This window comes from Anneissia japonica, unplaced genomic scaffold (genome assembly GCF_011630105.1).
Source record: "Anneissia japonica isolate Jap-2015-1 unplaced genomic scaffold, ASM1163010v1 scaffold287917_len653891_cov171, whole genome shotgun sequence".
In the NCBI taxonomy this organism is placed as follows: domain Eukaryota; kingdom Metazoa; phylum Echinodermata; class Crinoidea; order Comatulida; family Comatulidae; genus Anneissia; species Anneissia japonica.
The window spans coordinates 620273-642077 of NW_022747660.1; the positions used below are offsets into that span (position 1 = coordinate 620273).

Here is a 21805-nt window from a genome sequence, read left to right on the forward strand (position 1 = left end):
AATTTACGAATGTGGGGAAGGGGGATGCGCCTGTGAGGCTTAGGATGTTTATCTCCCCCGGCTGGGTTCAGAGCCCGAGAACCTCCGACGAAGTAGCATTTTGCGACCGTATTAATGGATTTCTGAACTCATAGATAGATATGACAAATTATTCTGTAAAGTTTCATTTCTATCCACTTATAACTGAGAAGTAAGCAATTTAAATGACCCTCAAAATTTACACCCTCAACTGGATCGTCCCCAACTCATAATAATTTCCTCCTTGTAACTTGGGTAAACTTTCCCGAAAGTTTCATTCAGATCAATTGACCTGTTTTTTAAATATCCGGTGTAGACTGTTTGCCCTTAAATCACTTCCACTTGGGCCTCACATACACACCTCACCCTAGATTGACGCTAAATATTAGGAGGCACATCCTTGATATATGATCTATGCTTCGACAAAGAATGGAAAAGGTCAAAGCATGGTAAGTTATTTTATTGAGTTTGGAAATACAAACCAGTCGATAAGTTAAATTTTATGTGCCACCAATTTCTTTATTAGTTTAGAACAGCTGCCGAGACCGACTATGCAGCTCTTAGTTATAATCCGATTATACTAGCCTATGCCTTAGGAGGAGGAGTAGGGGGTAAAAAAAGCGCTTTCTGAGAACTTTAGGGAATTCCCCTATCAATCAAAGGGCCCTGCAATTAATCTTGCATTGGGGCCCTTTCGCACCTAACTACCCCGCTGTTTAATGTTGTCGGTGACTGTTATAAAACTTGTAATGTCTTCCTTTCTTTAAGTGCAACTGTGTGCGAAATATTTGTTTCCTTAATTGCGTTTTTTTTTTCCTATTGAGTAGATATGTATAAGAACTTTTCACTAAAGATGGATTTTCGAAATGGAAGAAGGAACTCTGGGTAAGAAAGGAAAGCTATCCAAGCATGCCAATTCAGATTGCCACGCTGATGGTTGCATGGTCATCGTTCATACAAGCTAGGCCTATATGTAATAATTTGATTTATATTTTGAATTAAGCATCTATTCTATTTCATTTACCATTGTTCCATGTGCATCTCATTTTTAATTTGACGGGGATACATTGCTTATTTGCAATTGTACTATTTCCGGGTTCGCTGTGTATACACTTTTATAACTTCAGTGTTTACTACAATAATAATATTTCTTAACCACTACTTTTTTAATTTAAAGGTCGGCTCTGTGAAGGAGATAATGAGTGACGCGTACAGAAAAAAAGGTTCAGTAAAACAGACACACTATGTCAAGACTGTTGTGCGAGGTCCTGCTCGTCACTAGTATGGAAAACATCGACCCGTGAAGACGAAGTGTCTGCAAACGTCAGAAATTTTAAGAGGATCCTTCTGTTTAGGTGGGCACGATGCAATACTGTAACAGTAAAATATGCTGATACACTTCTATACTGGTGACAGCACCAGTTATTGACCGAACTGTACAATAATAACGGCAAGTAAGGATCGTGAAAGAGATTCATATATAATTTATTTGACAATAACCTTCGAGATGTAACAACAAGTCCACCATTAGACAATTCATTATTATTTTTTATTTAACTGCCTGTAAAATTAGAAATCAATAAAAATCAACATAAATCGGCGGTAAATAGGCCTAGCATGTTAAACAATGGGGACTAATCCTCAATGAGCAGAATAACTGACCGACCGATTGCCTACCTGGCTGGTAATTTGAAAGCGATCATTAATCATAGAATTTTTTTTTAAATAGCTGTTAAAAGCATTAAGTATTACAAGTGGCCATTTTTTATCCCTCACAGGCTTAGGAAATGTGCAGGCAACATAATTTTGTTTTCTTCCAATGATATTATCATATTGAAATATTTGCTGGCGATAGTAGTTACAATAGTGGTGAAGCAATTTTCGTTAATTAGCTCTTGAGTGTTGATTTTCTTTAGTATACCGTATACTGTTAGTTTCTACATTAGCGGGGGTGGGGTTATAAGCGATGGATTGTTCAACATTAACGGCTGTTCTTACATTAGCTGATTTCTACAATAACGGTTGTAACACAGCACAATCATTTTTTTTTATACATTTCCTTCATTGATTACAGAAATAACAAAACAAAACGAGATTACAGCATTGTAAAAACAAATGAGAACAAAAGTTATAGAGCCAAGAAAGAAAAAATGATTGTGATGACAGATTAAATTATGATATTAATTTCATTTAATAATAAGGTGAAAAAACTACACTTCTTAGTACATTTTCTCTTTCTGTTATACCTTTCTCAATTGATATTTTTTATTTGAGAAACATTTCAAGTCCATGAGAATCCGACTGTTGAACAAACTTTTTGCATAAATAAATTGTTTTACAAGTAACAAAATATGATCGAAAGCTTCGCTATTTGGTTTACTTATTCCTAACAGAATAATTTGTTTATTTAATTTGATGGGCGATACAAATTTATATCAATATATTGACTCACGTAAGCTTATATCTCTCGTACACACGGGCATTCATAAAAAATATGTTCTATATAGTTTCTACTGACTTTTTTTTACAAAAAGTGCATTGATCATTATCGCTAAGATCTAGGCCTACTTTGTGTAGCAATTTATTTGTTCCTGAAATTCGTGAATTATCTTGTACTGGAAAATTTGTAGCCTACAATTAGTTGTACATTTTGCTGGCTATTGTGAACAAATCGGGCGAGTTGTCACATTCACCTAATGATTCATGCCATTTATGTAGGCCTATTACATGTTGTGGATAGATTTTGATATTATTAATGAGATGATTGTAACAAACTTTAGTAATTTTCTTAGCAGAGAGTAAAAAGGATGAGCACAATAATAATATAGTCACATTGTCAGAGTAAACCATGTTCGTGGGCAGTGGCGTAACGCCTATGCGCTCTCGTTCGGCGGTCCGCAGGGCCCCGAAGGTACCCCTACTCATAGGGTCCTCGATCTAGCACCCTTACCCAAAAGGGCTTTGTTGATATACATAACAGCATATATGTCTGAGAGCGACTGTAAGATCATAATCATAATTATGCTGTATATCATATTACTGCAAAACGAAGAAAAATTATACTCAAATGTTAAGTCTATGAGTGCCATTTCTGGAAATTTAGAGGTGCCATAATCATAACTGTTCTTACCTCCTTACCTCAACTCCAACCATGGTTGGGCTGAGGTCGTACAGATCTGTGAAAGTTCGTATTTAGGAGTCTTGTGGGGGCGCAAAAATGAAGCGGAGGAGGGGTGCTCAATGATCAGTTAAGAGGGCGCTAAAAAATAATATTTTTACCGCCCCCTTAACTGGGCACCTGAAATCACTATACTATAGTGATTTTAAGTGCTTTTTAACAACTTGACCGTGACTCTTTCTGGGGGGGGGGGCGCACACCACTAGATACGCCACTGCTCCCTGCCCCATTCCCTCTCTATTCAAATATGCTGAACTGCAACTTATATCATATACTTTATTTTGTCGTTAAAAACAATCGAGAATGTAATGACAAATATCAGAAAAACAAGCGCATCTAAAACCCCACAAACGACTCAATCAAAAAAGGGCCCAGTCTCAGAAAGCCACAGGGCCACCTGTATCACCCACTAATGTAACAATCAACCACTGATGTAACATTAACCACTGTTGTAACAACAATCAACCACTGTTGTAACATTAACCACTGTGGTAACAAAAATCTACCACTGTTGTAATAGTTCATTAAAACCACTACTGTAACAACGATTTAACCACTGTTGTAACAAAATCAAATCACTATTGTAACAATGATTTAACCACTAATGTAACAACGTATAATATAGAAGTCCCCAAGTCGAAAATTTATGTACATTCCCAAATTTCACATTAATGATGGTTGTGCATTTTTTAAATAAATGTTTTAATTTTTGATATAGAGGTTAAAGGTCAAATTTTAAATATGGTCTGAACAAGCTCAAATTCCACAGGGATGGTTAATGTCACGTGACATTGTAAATAGTAAATAATTGGAGGTAAATAATGGAGGGTAACGGGTAAAATTCACAAAACATGCTGTCACATTTAGAAAATAATATTTTAAAGGAAGGCAAAATTCCATAGTAGTCCCCATGACATTGAAATAGTTTAAATTACCTTGGGCCTAAAGTTTATAGGGATAAAACTTAATATTATAAATATATATTTCCATGACCGAATTAAGTTACTCAAAGACAACAACGGCAGGATATAAAAAGGGGTGCTACTATATATTTTAGAGTAGATAAATGCCTCGCCTATAGTTATACTACAACAATAACGAATAACGATAAACAAATGTTTATACTATGAAGATTTTATCGGGGTTTTTTTTATGATTATGTTATTTTATTTGATTTTTTTTAATCGTATACACTTTATTATAATTGAATCGTGCTAGTAAGAAAACGTTTATATTTTTTTAAGAATAATTTGGTTTTTGTTTTAGCTTTTTATTGTTGATTGTCAAAGTATAAACATGCCTTAAAATATAAAGTATAAACAGGTCTTAACGCATCCCCATGACGTGTTGTATTTATGTTTTTACAGGATTAATTGGGTTTTTGTTTTAGCTTTATTGTTGATTGTTATTGTCAAAGTATAAACATGCTTTAAAGTATCCTTAACGCATCAACATGTTAATAGAACAATGTACATAAGTTTTCAGTTTGGAGACTTCTATAGGCCTATTATACGTTGTTACATTAGTGGTTAGATTATTGTTACAATTGTGGTTAATGAATTTTGTTTTGAATTGTGGTTAAATCGTTGTCATAATGTTTGATTTTTTTTTTACAACAGCGGTTAATGTTACAACAGAGGTTATGTTACTTACATTAGTGGGTGATACACCCCCGGGCCCATCGTTACGCCACTGTTCGTGGGAACACCGAATTTGCCTGAAATAGACAATTATGTTAATATGATACGACAACAAAATGCGCGTGACTACATTAGCTGTTGACCGTGTTACATTAGCTCTGGTTGATTTTCGTTTTACCGTAGTTTTACAGCGGTGGAGCTCTAGAGTGTACGGCACTACGTCATTACCGGTTGTTGATACATTAGCTGTTGTTTCCTGTGGTTGCCGGGATCGAGGATTGAGATGACTACAAAGATGCCCATGTGTATTTGTGTAATTGTGTTGTTCATTGTTGGGACAAAGGGCCGTGGACGTTTACCGTTATCAAATGTTGCGTACCAGACTATTTTTAAACGACTCCGTGGAGAGTATAATAAGCCAGTAGCAGATCGTACAAGAGAAGAAAAAAATGCGCTGCAGATGTTGTGGCGAAGTAAGCATATTCTCTTATAATGGTAGTAGATTCAAAATTTCTTGTATGACCTACCGGCCAGGAGGCGCGGCCAAGAGTCAAAACCCAGATCTTACGACAGCAGTTCTAAATATTTAGTAGGACTCTTGAAGATATTAGCAACATAATTGAGCCGTAATTTTAGTCAGTGGCGTATATATCTAGCTAGAAATATTGAAATGGGGTGGGTGCTGAATGGGGTGGGGCTCGATGATTAAGTTGGGGCTGTAACTCGTAAATAAGAAAATTTTAGGTGTTTTTTAACTACATATGCGTGATTTGGTGGGGGGCGACTGGGGGAGCTAGTATTTTATGGCGCACCCACTAGGATAGCCCACGCCACTGATTGTAGGAAATATCGCTCAGTTTTCAGGTGTTTGACCCTTTAATCCCCATGCAAGGCCGTAGGAATTAGGCGATCCGGCTATGTCTAGCACACCCAGAACCCACAAGCAGCATTTTTATATATATCAGTAACTTTCTTTGATGATTTATATATAATTTGACAGTGTTAACGGCTATCTTGAATTATTTCATTTTATTTTAAATTTTTGCGTGCCTATTATTTTCTGATTTGTCTTGGTTAATATCTTACAGTTTTTATTTTGATCTGTTCCGTATTTCTCGTTCATACGTGTAACGCTGAAGGACACATGCGTGTCAAAAATATTCGTCTTGAATACATGTCTCTATTATGTCGATGTATGCAATCTGTCTCTTATACACATCTAGATGTGTATAAGAGACAGCACTTGATCTAACAAAATCATTAAAGGAAGAGGGACAGTAACCATGCATAATCTTAAAACCAAGGGTAAGTCTATGAACTTTAAATATATCTTCAGTACTTAAATTATTTAATGTCTTTAGTCTATAGGAATATGAAGTGTCCCAAGTTTCTTCTTTTCTATGATTAATAATTCTAGTGGCTTTCCTCTGTACCTTCTCCACCCTACTAATATTAACATTTTCATTAGGCACCCACATACAACAACAATATGTTATTACTGGTAGAGTAAATGCTTTATACAGATTTAGCATTGCAAACCAAGACATTGCTTTACTGCATCTTGACACAGGAATGAATTTTTTTACACCTAGTTAAACTCATGGTTGCACATTTAGAATAATTTAATGGCAGTTTATTTACAACTGACCATTCAAAAATCTTATTCAAGTCACTTTAAAGTTTTATGCAGTGACCACTTTTATGGACTAGCCTTGAAATGGTACAGTTTTGTCATCTGCAAACTGAAAATTGTAGAGTTTAAGCCACTCTCAAGATTACTTACATACATTAAAAACAACAAAGGACCAAGAACTGACCCTTGGGGAACACCTGAAGTTTAATGAATGAATTCAAACTTCTATGTAATGTTAAGTATTATATGTAAGCTGAAGCAATTATTTTTAAAGATTAAAAGGTGTTTCTTGAATGATGAGGAGTTAGCTGACTTGCTGATTTTCAGACAACAATACATCTTTATCCGCGTTTCACAATCTATTCAAAATAAGTGTTTGAAGTTTTATCCCATCATTTTATTTCACAGGCTGATTGTCACACAGTAGTCCAAAAAAAAACTCAACAGACGCCTGTAACGTTAAGTATTATGTAAGCTGAAGCAATTATGTATAAAGATTAAAAGGTGTTTCTAGGATGATGGATAGCTGTTAACGCTGTTAAATTAGAGGCCTATATAAATCATCAAAGGTAATACAGCTGTTCGAATAAAGGATAAGATTGTGCATCGTGTAGCATAGCTCTGAACGAATGCTGTCCTATAAAATACATGCATTGTGTAATAAAATTTTAAAACTTAAAAATATTGTCTTTGATGTATTTACGGTACTGTACTCTACTTTAAAACCGTGAGTCCACACCCACCTCAGCCCACCATAGTTGGGGCTGAGGTGGTAAAATTTGGGAAAATAATACCTCTAGATTTCCAGATATGACACTCTTATATAGTAAAATTTATCATCATTGATCTAATTAATCGCTGTGATGTACCATAAGAAATAATGCTAATTTTGTATTTAATGTATTTACTTTATTTTACCTTCTTCATGTGCCGAAAACCAATCTTATCGTTGCACACTTTTTCTCATACTTCTCAAAGTATAATCAAGACACGCACACTCGAGTCGTGTAGTAGGTAATTAAGATGTTTGTGGGCAGAAATACCAGTACGTTTCTATAAAATATGATGTACTCTGGCTGTACAGCGCTCTTTCGTTAAAACCTGGGTCATTTATGCAGTTTATTTCAACAATTTGCAGTCATTTTCTTGACTTACAAACTTTCTTGACTTATGAAATTTTCTTGACGAAAAGTGATGGGGACCTAGTGAGTTGCGGAAAAGTTTGAGAATATGGACTACTAGGTACCCAGAAATAATAATAATAATAATAATAATAATAATAATAATAATAATAATTATTATTATTATTATTATTATTATTATTATTATTATTATTATCATTATTATTATAAATAATAATAATAATAATACACATTTTAAAGCGCCTACTAAAGCAAACAAAAACTGGCTTGTCACCAGCGCTGGAAGATGTTAGAAAGAAGTTGGAACTATTTGAAGAGAAAGGATTTAAGGCTGCATTTGAATAATTCCTGATTAGAGATGATACGTAATTGAGGGGGCAGAAAGTTCCAGAGTTGAAACGCGCAACACATATGTTTACATGTGGATCATGGGCTTTAGAAGCGGCTTTTAATTTTTTTTTCTCGCACTTTTTTTCTGCTAGTCGAGTGGCCGAGCGGTAAGGCAGGGGCGCCGCTAGCTACAGCCTTAACATCGGCGCTTGCAGGTTCCAGCCGCTCCTCGCCCATGGTTCGGTTGGTAGAACCAAGTCTTCTCGGATAAGGACTTAAAGTGGAGGTCCAGTGTATACATCAGGCTCGTGTGCACTTTTAAGAACCCATTGCATCTTTCGGAAGAGTAGAGGGTTACGCCGATGTTATGGTTCATTTCAGCCCCTGTCGTTGTGGAATGATGTGCATGTATCTACCAAGAAGCGCCTCTTTACGGCTGCTAGGTATTCACGGACCACGCCCATACGCAATTCAGCACAATGACGCTGCAAGTTATGGGTTATTCTCCTACCCTTTACCTTTATAAGCCCTTCCATGATTTATAGCCTGTTCACCTCTAAGCCAACCTCACCCCTGCATGTTTGGTTCCCTCTCTCTCTCTCTCTCTCTCTCTCTCGACAGAGAGAGAGAGAGAGAGAGAGAGAGAGAGAGAGTGCTACAACAAACGAGGTCCGACTATCAAGAAAAGAGGAACTATGCCACCAAAAAGACCCAACACCAACCTTACCGGCGAGAAGAAAGAATGAACCAATTTATTACTTAGAAATTGAAAGAATGTACAAAAAAAAATTGGAAGAATGTAAAGGTATGCTACAAAATGCAGCGAAAACGTTTTCTGGAAGGAAAAAGAAGCAACAGAATGATTGGTTTGGTGACAAAGATGAGATGAATAAAACGGCTGCTTAAAGACAAAAATATGAATAGGAATGCCCTTCGTGAGTGCAAGAGAAATTAAGGAACAAGTGGTTCCAGAAAAAGGCAAAAGATGCAGAACGTTACTCACAGGAAAGGAATCATAGATATTCTATGCCACACTTAACACAGTGTACGGTTCTAGAACAAAGAGCTCACAGGCAGTTAAAAAATAAAAATGGTGAACTGTTAACTTCTCCAAAAATTGCTAATATAGATGCAGGGCCGGCGGAACGTTTTTCAAAGTGGGTGGGGGGGGGCACTTATAAGCGCCACCAAAAAGACCCAACACCAACCTTACCGGCGAGAAGAAAGAATGAACCAATTCATTACTTAGAAATTGAAAGAATGTACAAAAAAAATTGGAAGAATGTAAAGGTATGCTACAAAATGCAGCGAAAACGTTTTCTGGAAGGAAAAAGAAGCAACAGAATGATTGGTTTGGTGACAAAGATGAGATGAATAAAACGGCTGCTTAAAGACAAAAAGATGAATAGGAATGCCCTTCGTGAGTGCAAGAGAAATTAAGGAACAAGTGGTTCTAGAAAAAGGCAAAAGATGCAGAACGTTACTCACAGGAAAGGAATCATAGATATTCTATGCCACACTTAACACAGTGTACGGTTCTAGAACAAAGAGCTCACAGGCAGTTAAAAAATAAAAATGGTGAACTGTTACTTCTCCAGAAAATTGCAAATATAGATGGGTTGAACATTTTAATAAACTTCTAAATCTACCAACGATGTTGACTTGGACATTCTTAATGATATAGAAGATAATGTTATTTTTGAAATCTTGACGACCGTCCTACTCACAAAAAGCTGGATACTGCTTGAACAAAACTAAACTTGGCAAAAGTCCAGGTCCAGATGGCATTATTTCAGAAATCCTGGATTATGGCGGAAAGGTCTAAGAAAATTTCTTAAAACTCTATTTACAACGTTCTGGATTACACCAGAGAACATTCCTGCAAATCTGATAGATTGTAACATCATAATTTTCTACAAGAAGACGGCAACTACAGAGGCATAGTATTTGCTGACATTATGCTATAGAGGCTGCTCTGCAAAATTTGTACAGATTATCAAGACATTTTACACTAACGCACATGCTCAACTCATCGTAGATGGTGAACGTACTCAAGATTTAAAGTACAATAGCGGAGTGAAACAAGGATGCAAGCTTGCACCTACTTTATTTTGCATGTATGCTGCTGTTCTTCTCTATCTTGGTTTTAAGGACATCAAGCACACATACAGCATCAAGGTGCGCTTTCGTTATGATGACAATATCTTTGATTTACGAAGGTTAAAGGCAAAGTCCAAAGTTACCAACAACTACTTACGTGAAGCACAGTACGCAGATGACATCGCCATATTCAGTGACACCCGGCCCAGTAGGTTTGCAGCATCTCCTAATTGCATATATAATAATTATCAAAGAAAATTGGTTCTAAGATTAACACATCAACTGAATGCATGTGTACCAGAGGATTTCCTTATCTATGAAGTGAAGTTAATCAATGTCGACCACTTCAATTATTTTAGGCAGTTAAGTCAGCAAAGACTGCTCAATGAAAAATGAAATCAATGCTCGGATCCAGGGCACATCATCTGCATTTGACTCAGAAAGAGGGTATTTGATTCTCGAGATCTGACAGCAGAAACCAAGATAAAAGTTACATCCAATGTCTAATGTCATCAAGTTCGTCAACTGCGCACTATTCAACAGAGACATCTGAGATTAATTATGGAGATTAAGCGGGATGATTTCATCAGTAACCACGTTTTGGAACTAGCTGGTGTTGAGGACATAGAGTCGAAACTTGTCAGGAATAGGTTGCGCTGGTTCGGCCATGTAGCAAGGATTGTTGATGAAAGACCAGTTAAAAATATAATGTATGGAGAACTTTCTTGTGGTTCAAGATCACTTGGACATCCTAATTTAAGGTTCAAAGACACTTGCAAACGTGCAATTAAATGCGGCAAATAATTGGAGCACGATTATGAACAACCGTTTAAATTTGAAAAAGACTTATAAACAATACATGCAAAAGTATTGATTTGAAGAGAATAGAGCAAAATAAAAGGAAAAGAGCCAGAAGGAAAAAGAAGAAAGAAGTATGTTAATACCCGTTTCGGGCAGATATGCGGCAGATATACTGTATCTTTAAAATCTTCCATGAAATAATTCATGTCAACAATATAATACAACAATTATTTTTCTGCTCTGATCTTCTTCCTGCCTTTGTCGTAGATAGGAAATAACGCAAACATCAACTTAGTAAAGAAGGCAGTCTGTTCCTCCACATAATGTCAAAATGCTCTTATACCGATCTGTTTATTTCTATTTCAGATCCAACCAGTTTTACTATTGAAAACAATACGCTTATGTTCAATGGGAAAATTGTAGCAAGAAAGGAAGATATTGACCGAATTGTCTACAGATGTTTCAAACAGACCAAGGGTGCTGGAGCCCGGAGAATCAGACATTATCTGGCTGAATCCTGTTCCGGTATAAGTGAAGCGCGCATCTACCGTAGTTTGCATAATGCTAAAGTACGAGCGGAATTTTCAAATCGACCTATATGGAGGCCAATTAAGGCTCGTGAAATTCAAGAAAGACATCTGGTGGACTTGGTGGATCTCCATCCTCAAAAAAGTAATTACAATGGCAAGAAGTACCGTTATATATTGACTGTGATCGATGTTTTTTCTCGTTTTCTCTGGACAAGACCCCTTCCGACCAAGAAGCCATCAAAAGTTGGTAAAGCGCTTGCTGAGATTTATAATGAACACGGACCACCGAAAATTTTACAACGTGATCGCGGGAAAGAATTTGAAGGTGTGGTAGTCAAATTAATGAAAAAACTTAACGTCAAAATAATTAGAAGTCGTCCTTATCACTCCCCAATCACAGGAAAAGGTGGAAAGACCACACCTCACATTGCGAGAGAAAACTTTTTCGATCCTTTCAAAGTGAGAAGAAAACTGAGGGCTTTGGTTAATCGTTGTGGACCAAACTGGGTTGAAAATCTACAACGTAATACACGGATTATTAATAGCGAAGCAAAGGAAGAGTTGAATTACAAGTCTCCGTTCCAAATATATTTTGGACGATCCAATAACTTACTCAAGAATACTCTAGATGGTGAAAACCCAGATGATGTTAGGCAGGAGGATTTTGCGTTTATCTCAGCAGAGAGACCAACTTTAGCTGAATTAAAAGTAAAAGAAGAGGCCACGAATAATATTCGAAATGTTGTTAAGGTTGTTAGGAAACACCCTCCAAGTTTGTACAACGTTGGGGATAAAGTGTATGTACGCATTCAGGTACCAAAGCACAGACTAGCTCAGAGACACTATATCGCTGAAGGGAAAATACTCAAGTGCAACTTGAAAAGCGGTATGTACAGACTGCAATATGAGCGAAATGGAATATCTGCTCGTGATTGGTTTCACTTGAATGATATCACCAACCGAACTATCGCTGAGGAGAACGCTAGAGTGAAGGTGGATATCGCCGAAAAAGTGCCACCGGCATTTGACAACCATTATTTCACTTCCTTTATGGCAAACATTTTAGCCAAATTTGGACTACGCGTGCGGTATAATCCATCAGGCGACGGTAACTGTCAATTTGATGCGTTAGTGGACCAACTTGCAACACTTGGCATTCACAGGAGTTCCCAGGGCTTACGTGCAGAGTTGATTTCAGATATAGAACTTAACCCTTACCTAGTGGATGGCTCACCAATAGAACCATTCGTCGGATCTGTTCAAGCTTATACACAAATGATGTCGTTGCCCGGTACATACGGGGATCATGTTACTCTGCAAAGAACAGCTCAACTTTTTAACTTACAAATTGTTGTTGTATCGTCTTTAGGTGCAACAGCAACACGTCTTATTTCCCCGTCAGGAAGCTACGATGAATCTTTACCCACGTTGTTTCTTGGTCACATGGCGGAGGGTCAAGGTGAACATTACTTGAGCTTGTCACCTTATGATGAAAGTTACCGTTGTGTGCTAGAGTCTTACCGATACTATACTCCTTTATATGAACCAGAAAATAGACATGAAACCTCTGTGGAGAAAGTTGGGGGTGGGACAGGAGAGCATTGGAATGGAATTGGACAAAATGAGGACGAGTGTGTAGAAAATGTGGATGAGAGTTTACAGAGTAGGGGAGATGTACAGTATGAAAACGAGTGTACATCGGATGAGATAGAAATGGTTGTGAAAAATGTGTAGACGATAGTAGCGGGTGAAAACAGACACGAAGTAGTGGGGACGTGAATGGATACAATAGTGACCAAAATGGTTAGGGTGAAGAAGTCAGCGGGAAGGGTGAAGACAGGAGTGACACAGCTATGGGATGGAATGAACAAAATAGAGACAAGTGTGTAGAAAGTGGGGATCAGAGTTTTAAAAGAGGGGCCGATAATGGACAATGTGACAAAATTGTGGACGATACTGGAAACAAATATAAAGAAGGTGGGGACGAGAGACAGTTGCGAACGGACCTGCGACGGAGTACTCTGAACTTACTATTAAGCCCTAAGTAATTTTTTTTTAATTATTTCTGGTTACTGTTTCTTATTAAACCTATTGTTGCTATTATATATAAGTTTCTGTAGATGACGTTTAGTTATCTCCGCATGCATTTATGTTTAAAGATGCATATTATACAAGTCTTTCAAAGTGTCATCCATCAAAAAGTAATGTGACAGTTTTTGTTTGAACTCTAACTATAAGCAGGTTATGTGTTGTAGAAGTTTCTTGTACATTCATTGCAGTATTTTATATACATCTATTTTGCTTAAACGTAGTGTCTTCTCATGTATAGCATTTTCTGTCAGAGGCGTAACCGTGGGGGTCATTTATCAAAAAATAATGTGACAGTTTTTGTTTGAACACTGTAACTATAAGCCGGTTTTGTGTTGTAGTTGTTTCTTATACATTTATTGCCGTATTTTATATACATCTATTTTGCTTAATGTCTTCTCATGTATAGCATTTTCTGTCAGTGGCGTAACCAGTGGGGGTATGAGGCTCCAGCTTTCCACTTTCAATGTAATTTGCGCAAAGGAAAATCACTGGCCTAGGATTGTGTCCAGAACCATAAAAAAAAATCCAAAATAATCTTGCCCAACTGAGATATTATTACACGTATGTTATATTACAAACAAATATTTACGTTGTGTATATCTAACATCAGTCTACTCTTAAAGCTGTATATTTTGTTTTCATGAGAAAGATGAACCCCTGAATCCCAAGTAGAATTTAGTGTCTATCATTTTGTATTCAACAAAGTTTTGCATTATTAAGGTTCAATAAATTAAAATTTACCTCATACTGATAAAGACTATATCGTCATTTATTTATTATTTATCTTCGGGGGATTTTTTTCGGCTATCCAAGCACAACAATTAGATTATTTAGATTCAGCCGCACCATACATATATATCAAGATCGCCGCTAACACTGTTAAATCAAGTAAATTAATAAATTTGAAACCAATAAGAATAACATAACTTTGAAAAACTGATGTTAATGAATATATATATATATAGGCCTATATATATATATATATGTATATATATATATATATAACATAAATCAAGGTAGCCGTTAACACTGTTAAATCATATATAAATTATCAAAGAAAGGTAAATACAGTGTTCGAATAAAGGACTTGATAAATACATCGTGTAGCATAGCTCTCAACGAATGTAGTCCTGTAAATAAATGAATAAAGAAATTGTGTAATAAAATGCCTCTGGCGGGACTCGAACCTGCGACCTCTCGCTGTCAAGGCGAGCGTCATAACCATTAGAACACGGAGGCTTCATGGTTGAACAGATTCAAATACCACCAGATACACTCCATTACACAATAGGTACGGCTAGAAACAAATAGGTGCATATAACATAAATCAAGGCATCGCCATTACCTTATCCAGGTTTGAGGATTTATTAGTGGGATTACTCTTAAATTGACCAACACTATCTGGATACAGCGTTCGAAGGTGGTCTTTAATTAGCTTAAATTCTGCTTCAGTTGAAGTTTCATGGTTTGTAGACCCATCGTCTGCCAATCTGTTCTTTAATTCTTCAATATTTATAAAAATGGTCTTGACCTCTGACTCTAACCCTTCCAGATATTCAAGTTTTGCTAGTCTTTGGTCATCCAGACTTTCTAGTTGTTTACTAATTATAACCTCAGTTTGTTTTTTAAGTTCAGTTTCAGTATTTTTGATGAATTCCTCACATTCTTTTGCAGACTGATCTAAATTTAGTTTCATTTTTTCTATTGCAACTTGTTTATTTTTAGCCTGTCTCTTATACACATCTAGATGTGCACTATATACATGAATATAAATGAGTAAAACTATAAAGAAATGTTGAATTTAATCAATTCGAAACTGGCATAAAATATAAGAATGAACAATTAAAATGTATTAAAAAATAGGGATGGATGTTGCAGTACGCTGGTATGCAACGCTCTCAAGTAAATCCAGGAAGTATTCTAAAATATGAAAAGACCTAAATGTTTTAATAGTCCACGTGACGACTGATTAATTCAGTTAAAGATGGATCGACCTATGGACAAAAAAATCCCACATTTACAACTGTGCTTAAACACCCGAATGATTTATGACGATACTTATGAACTTGAGCATGAAATGTATCAACAAAGGTTATAACTGGAATGTCAACCAGCATTTCCATGCACCCTTTCCAACAATAATTTTCATTGAGTGTATATACTACAATCATGACGAGTGATTCGAGGTCGAATGAACCTTCTTAGAAAAGTTCGTACTAACTCACAATCCTCAATATCATAACCACTTCATAGACATACATGATAAATTATAATTCTACCAAAAAATTATTTTAGCATTTTCCCTCCTACATCTCCATCCAACCTTATAATATAGGTCTATTTATTAATTACTATTAGTATTATATAGTCTTTGTGTAGCATTTATTCGTTTTGATTAGCCTTTAAATAAAACTGTAGCCTTAGACTTCGATTTTGATTTGTTTTAAAATCATATTGAAATTCACATGTGTGATTACAATAGTAAATTTAATGTAGGCCTTTGCCTATAACAAGTTATTTCTTCATCCTGTAAAACGCCTAATATAAAATCATTTAAACCAACAAACCAAGTAATTTTTTGAATCAAAGAAAACATTTGAAACCAATTTTAAATAAAGTTGTCGGTTTAATTTTATCTGAAAAACATGGTCACACAACTACATGTTGATTTATGAGATAAAAATAACAATATCATTTGTAGCTCTATGTAAATATGAAAACATCCCTATTTATAAAAAGAATTAAAACTTGGCTACCAATATTTCAATGTCTTAATTTGTAAGTCATTGAAATAATTATCACCCAAGTGTCACACTTATTTTAATTCATTTTTTACAATACCTTTTATATACAGTATAAAACCTGTTAAAAACATGGTCACAAATAAACAACTGTATCTTTGTAACCTGTTTCAAACTGAATTGTTATTTGTTATTTTTTATGCCAATTAATAGTCATCTAAGTCAACAATACCATTTTCAGATTATATTATAACTACTGACAACTATCCTACTGTCTGTCTTTAAGTGGGAAGGGGAATAGAAAGAAAAATTTGCAAGTTTCCAAACAGGTTCCACAGACAAATTAAATAAAGAAAGGTGACATTGTAGCTATCTAGATAACCATTTTAACAACACAATTGAAACAATATTTGAAGACAGTAACTTAAAATACCAAGTAAAAGTAAAGTAAAAAAAAGTATATGTAAAAATAATGTTTTATAATGCTTTCAAATTCTCTGTATTTGAATGAAGGCCTGTGGGAAAGCATTACTATAATAGTGGATTATTATGCAAGCTCTAGTGGTTAAGAAATCAGGCTGATACCTGGAGATATTTGGGGACGTACAGTATGCGGTACGATAACACGTCAGGTAGGGAAAAACATCACTCCTATATAATAGTGGGTTTAGCTAATGAAAGTCCTGGAAGCAGTCATTAAAATTGTAGATCTATAACAATACATATATAATATAATATAAACTTATAGTTAACAGGACAAAACATATGAAAGGCAAATATGTAGTAGTTTTATTAAAAGTATTGAAGGCAGGGAGCTGCGAATATATAATATATAGTATATTGTACAAGGTATACATATACAGTAAGTGTACAATGTATTTTAAGAAAAATCATTATAAGATGTACAATATATAATGTAAGCTACTGTAGAACAATAGGAAAAATAATAATCATAATATATATATATATATATATGTATATATTTATATATATATAAATTGTATTGAAACAACATTAGTAGATATACTGTATAAGCACCCATGTATATCTAAAATTATTTACTGGTTATGTTCCCAGGTTGGTACCGTAACATTTGATAAACCAAATATTTTTATCTCACCAGGACATACTACTGCAAGATTACCCTTATGTGTTGCTAGACCAAACGTACTGCCTTTTACAATAGCTCTAACGAACTTGAAGTCTTTATCATATAAACAAAGCCCAGATTTACATCCTAATATGATGTTATCATTCTCATCGATGCATACTGCATAGTGGCCACATAATGAATGCTCTACATAACGATAGTCATCATTAACACTACAAATGTAGATTGAGTCGCCAATCCCATTAGAAATATACAACTGGAATTGTGAATTAATCCCAAGAAACCAGGGCCGGTAGTTTTTTGCTTCAGAAATGCCAGAAATATCAATTTTCCTTATTAGCCTGTGATCTTTATAATGGTTTACACAATGTTCATCAGTGTTTGACACAAACACATGAACAGTACTCTCACTAGTGGTAGCAGCAATTCCACCAAGGCTTCCATATTTGAAATCTCCTTTTCCAAATGTTTTCCTATTTTCTTTGTCAGCAAGCCAAATAAGTTCTTTACCATCGTTATCTGTCATGTACACATGACCCTCAAATGGACAACATAAGCTGCTTATTTTTCTCGATGGATTAAGAGTAGTAAATACTTCTAAATTAAGACCACTACCGGACATATTGCACGAGAAAATCGTATTTGTAAAGTTACATGCAAGTAGAGTTGAACCACCAGGCAAGTAGCATACATCAAAAATATGGCCTCCCAAATATTTAGTGTTTACAGGAATCGACCTACTCTCCATACTCTCATCAGAAACTATGATAAGGCTTATAACTTCTGCAATCATCTTACTACACACGTATACTTTGAGTGTCCACAATCCTGGATGATCAAATTTTAATTCAAATTTATGAATATTTTTCGAAACACTTGTGCGAACTTCGTAAGCTGCGTTTGACGCTGTTGGGCTTTCGACACTAATTGTAACTGGAGCAGTTTCATGTTCTTCACTAACATCGTTTCCTTGAGAACTCCTAAGGCATACTTCCAGTGACACTTTCTCATCTATACCGAAGCATTTTCTGTTGAGTTCATTATAATTTATCAAACATTTTTCAGCATCTATAGGACTGTCTGTTACAAATAGTCTGCTCATCGCCATTACCTTATCCAGGTTTGAGGATTTATTAGTGGGATTACTCTTAAATTGACCAACACTATCTGGATACAGCGTTCGAAGGTGGTCTTTAATTAGCTTAAATTCTGCTTCAGTTGAAGTTTCATGGTTTGTAGACCCATCGTCTGCCAATCTGTTCTTTAATTCTTCAATATTTATAAAAATGGTCTTGACCTCTGACTCTAACCCTTCCAGATATTCAAGTTTTGCTAGTCTTTGGTCATCCAGACTTTCTAGTTGTTTACTAATTATAACCTCAGTTTGTTTTTTAAGTTCAGTTTCAGTATTTTTGATGAATTCCTCACATTCTTTTGCAGACTGATCTAAATTTAGTTTCATTTTTTCTATTGCAACTTGTTTATTTTTAGCTTGCAGAGTTAAAACACCAACTTGCAATACAGCACCTACAAATGAAAATAAGACATATAGTATATCAAACAATTTAAATGATATGTCTTTTTCTAAACTAATGTAAAAGTATTAAAGATTCACTGCCTGTCATGGGCTAAAATAATTTGAAATTTTAAATTCCATTTTTGAATTGCCTAATTTGTATATTTAAGTACCGGTAAGTTATTAACTTACAAATTAATTAAAAGTTTGAATGACAAAAAAAAATCCCGTAAATTAACGCACAGTTAATACCTTTCATGGTAATGTCAGTAAATCAGAAAGAATCAATCTATTTCTGGTTGAAAGTAAATAACATTTTTTATTACTCTAACTGAGCTATTTAAAATTGTAATATAAATTTTGAGGGGTTTTTGGGCAGGCAGTATGTCCTTAAGAAGGGTTATTATAGAACTATGGTGAATTAAATTACAGTAAATGGTCTAAACCACCGTCCCGCAACCTATGGGTAGCGACCCAACAGTGGATGGCGAAAAATTGTTGATGAGTCGCATAATTTCTTCAGATCCTGAAAACTTTACTTAATATGAACGAGGACAAACGAAATCAAAGTACAGTGAACACAAGGACAATTAATGTGTGGCATGTGCGTAGTTTTCATATTGAAAAATATATTATCAAAAACATTTGTACGGTAACTTGAAAGTGTTAGTTATGTTTATTTCAATGTGTCTGGCGTTCAGTTGAAAATTAAAATAAAAAAAAAACAACATTTTCTTGTCAATTATGTCTGTGTCTTCGCATAATCCCTAAATTTCTGGCAACAAATCTAGGAATTTATGTAGTAAAATGTCTATCAATCATTGTTTTTTTATTTTTTATTTTTTTTCATTTTTAACTTATCGAACTATGATAACTATGTGGTTTTCTTAAATGAGTATTTTTAGTGCTTTTAAATAGATTTTGTGGGTGATGATATTTTTGATTGGTTCGCAAAAGAATCAAATGTCATGGTTCTTCTAATATGCACTATCCCTTGCGCGTATAAAATGACGGACGTGATTTATTGACGTATTCACTCGAACAAAAATAACATTCAATAATTTTACTATGAACTTCAGGTGTGAAAATTGCAGAACAGGGGTCTCAATAGTCAATCAGGAACTGTGCTGGTTTCACTCTGGTGCCTGACATGTCAATCAGTTTTTTGTTTGTTTATGTATTATAATTTTAAGGCAGAGAAATTGAATAAAGGAAGAACGTTTGCAATTCACATTCAAATTAATGACTTCATATAGATTTAATAGAGAATACTTGCTTGATAACCGCTGTTTTCTCATTGTTAATTCAGGGTGTGTTGACATGTCCTCGTCTGTAACCGGATCTTCAACTAACTTGAATGCTCTGCTTACTGAAATAATACAGTATATATATATATATATATATATATATATACATTGATATGAAAATTGTATCTAGTGGAAACTAAATAAAATGAAATGAAATAAATATTATCAAAGTATCAATGCATGGAAATTAATCATCCAGTAAACATGTAATGAAAACAGAGCGAGAAAAGAGATGGGCATGGCCCCATACATTTCCCAACAGAGTCCAATAAGTCCAACAGGGGGTCCGTACCAAGAGGCCGCATAGGCCCTGAAGCTTCGGTCAAGGTCTCCGAATATAATCCCTTATTTAGTGTGACCCAAAACTGGTGCTTTTAGACCACAATTTTTTGCAATTGCAATACATTAAAATAAAGTTGTGTAAATAGGAAAATTAATATTTTAGGCTGACGACCTCGTCGTGGCGTCGGTTGTGTAAGATAATTTCCAGTCTGACCCCTAGCGTGTTCTCTAACTGCCTGTCACCCCCTGCTTGAGCCGCCAATGTATGTAGGCCCTAACACTGTATTGCTGCACATGCCATATGATGGCTAAAACCGTACATACCATAATCATTAACGGTCCTTTGAGCCTTTGGACAATCAGCTGACTTTAAATGCCCTGCAAACCGCAACAACGATTCCCGATGATCCTTATCCACTTTCATCTTATCCTCAAGGTATAGTAGAGTCATCCATATGCAGGTGACATTCCCTGGAACTACATACATCAACTTCAAACGATTGAGTGTAGGCGAGCTACTACATTCTAAAATCTCAGCTATTCCTAACATCATCAGACGGAAATCAGTGAAATGAGCTGACTTCGTTTTTACAAAATAAGTCAAATTTAAATCACCACCAAAGCCACCATCAATAAGTGTTTTTTTAAATCGTGTCCACAACGCATTTTTCTTCATCAGAAACAATATTTCATAAATAATAGTAACATCATTGTTGGTAATTTTTTCCTGGTTTTGAAGTTTATCTAAATAACTGAGTGCACTGTTCTCTTCTGTCTTTACGATGTCAAAGAGGATAAATTTCAGCCGACTTAAATCTTCTGGTGACCTCATCTGACTATCCAGCTCAGACAGAGCCCTTGGTAGTAGAATGTCAGACATGAATCCTGCAGGATTGGAGAATATTCTGATCAACAATGAACAGAAAAACCAGTAGGCCTACATGCATATCTTTCCAAAAATTACTATCTGACCTTAGTAATTAAAATGTCGATAAATGTACGTCTATTCAATTACAATGTCTAGATATTAAACACTCTTGCTATTTCGTGTTAGAATAATGCAACACACCTATAATCAGGAAGTATTCTGAAATGACTTCATATATAGTCTACGTCATCCTGAAAGTATGGGGTTAATCCAGTTACTATTATAGGACTAGTGTCTACTGATCTATGGGGAATTCCCTCCAAGTGTTTTTACAACAGGACTTATATAAGTGAATTACTTGGCACAAAAGTTATCAGCTCGAGCATAAAGTGTATAAATAACGGGATTGTCATTCAACCATTATATTACTAAATATCATTCAATAATTGTCAGTAAGTATTAGGCCTATCTTACAATCATGAAGCGTGTTTAGAATTAAATGTGCTTAGGTATTTGA

The 21805-nt window shown here is 35.3% G+C and overlaps 2 protein-coding genes across 2 annotated transcripts; one reads left to right on the plus strand and one right to left on the minus strand.

Moving 5' to 3' along the window:
• Positions 1–5011: 5011 nt before the first annotated feature.
• LOC117120527 lies at positions 5012–13106 on the plus strand. Its single transcript, XM_033265539.1, has 2 exons — positions 5012–5309; positions 11209–13106. The coding sequence occupies exons 1-2, from the start codon at positions 5120–5122 to the stop codon at positions 13104–13106; spliced, it is 2088 nt and encodes a 695-aa protein (XP_033121430.1). The 5' UTR covers positions 5012–5119.
• A 4061-nt stretch (positions 13107–17167) lies between these two features.
• On the minus strand, positions 17168–21479 carry LOC117120532. The gene is made up of 3 exons (XM_033265543.1): positions 20745–21479; positions 20108–20200; positions 17168–18842 (listed from the first exon to the last, which is right to left on the minus strand). Exons 1-3 carry the CDS (start codon positions 21298–21300, stop codon positions 17263–17265), a joined length of 2229 nt encoding a protein of 742 aa, XP_033121434.1. The 5' UTR covers positions 21301–21479; the 3' UTR covers positions 17168–17262.
• Positions 21480–21805: the final 326 nt, after the last annotated feature.

Excerpts from the sequence above, each read along its gene's own strand:
- LOC117120532 (XM_033265543.1), bottom strand. The coding sequence starts at position 21,300 with ATGTCTGACATTCTACTACCAAGGGCTCTGTCTGAGCTGGATAGTCAG. Across the intron at positions 20,201-20,744 it reads AAGGACCGTTAATGATTATG|TAAGCAGAGCATTCAAGTTA; the intron begins GTATGTACGGTT and ends GTATTATTTCAG. Across the intron at positions 18,843-20,107 it reads GAGAAAACAGCGGTTATCAA|GTGCTGTATTGCAAGTTGGT; the intron begins GCAAGTATTCTC and ends TTTCATTTGTAG.
- LOC117120527 (XM_033265539.1), top strand. The coding sequence starts at position 5,120 with ATGACTACAAAGATGCCCATGTGTATTTGTGTAATTGTGTTGTTCATT. Across the intron at positions 5,310-11,208 it reads GCTGCAGATGTTGTGGCGAA|ATCCAACCAGTTTTACTATT; the intron begins GTAAGCATATTC and ends TTTCTATTTCAG.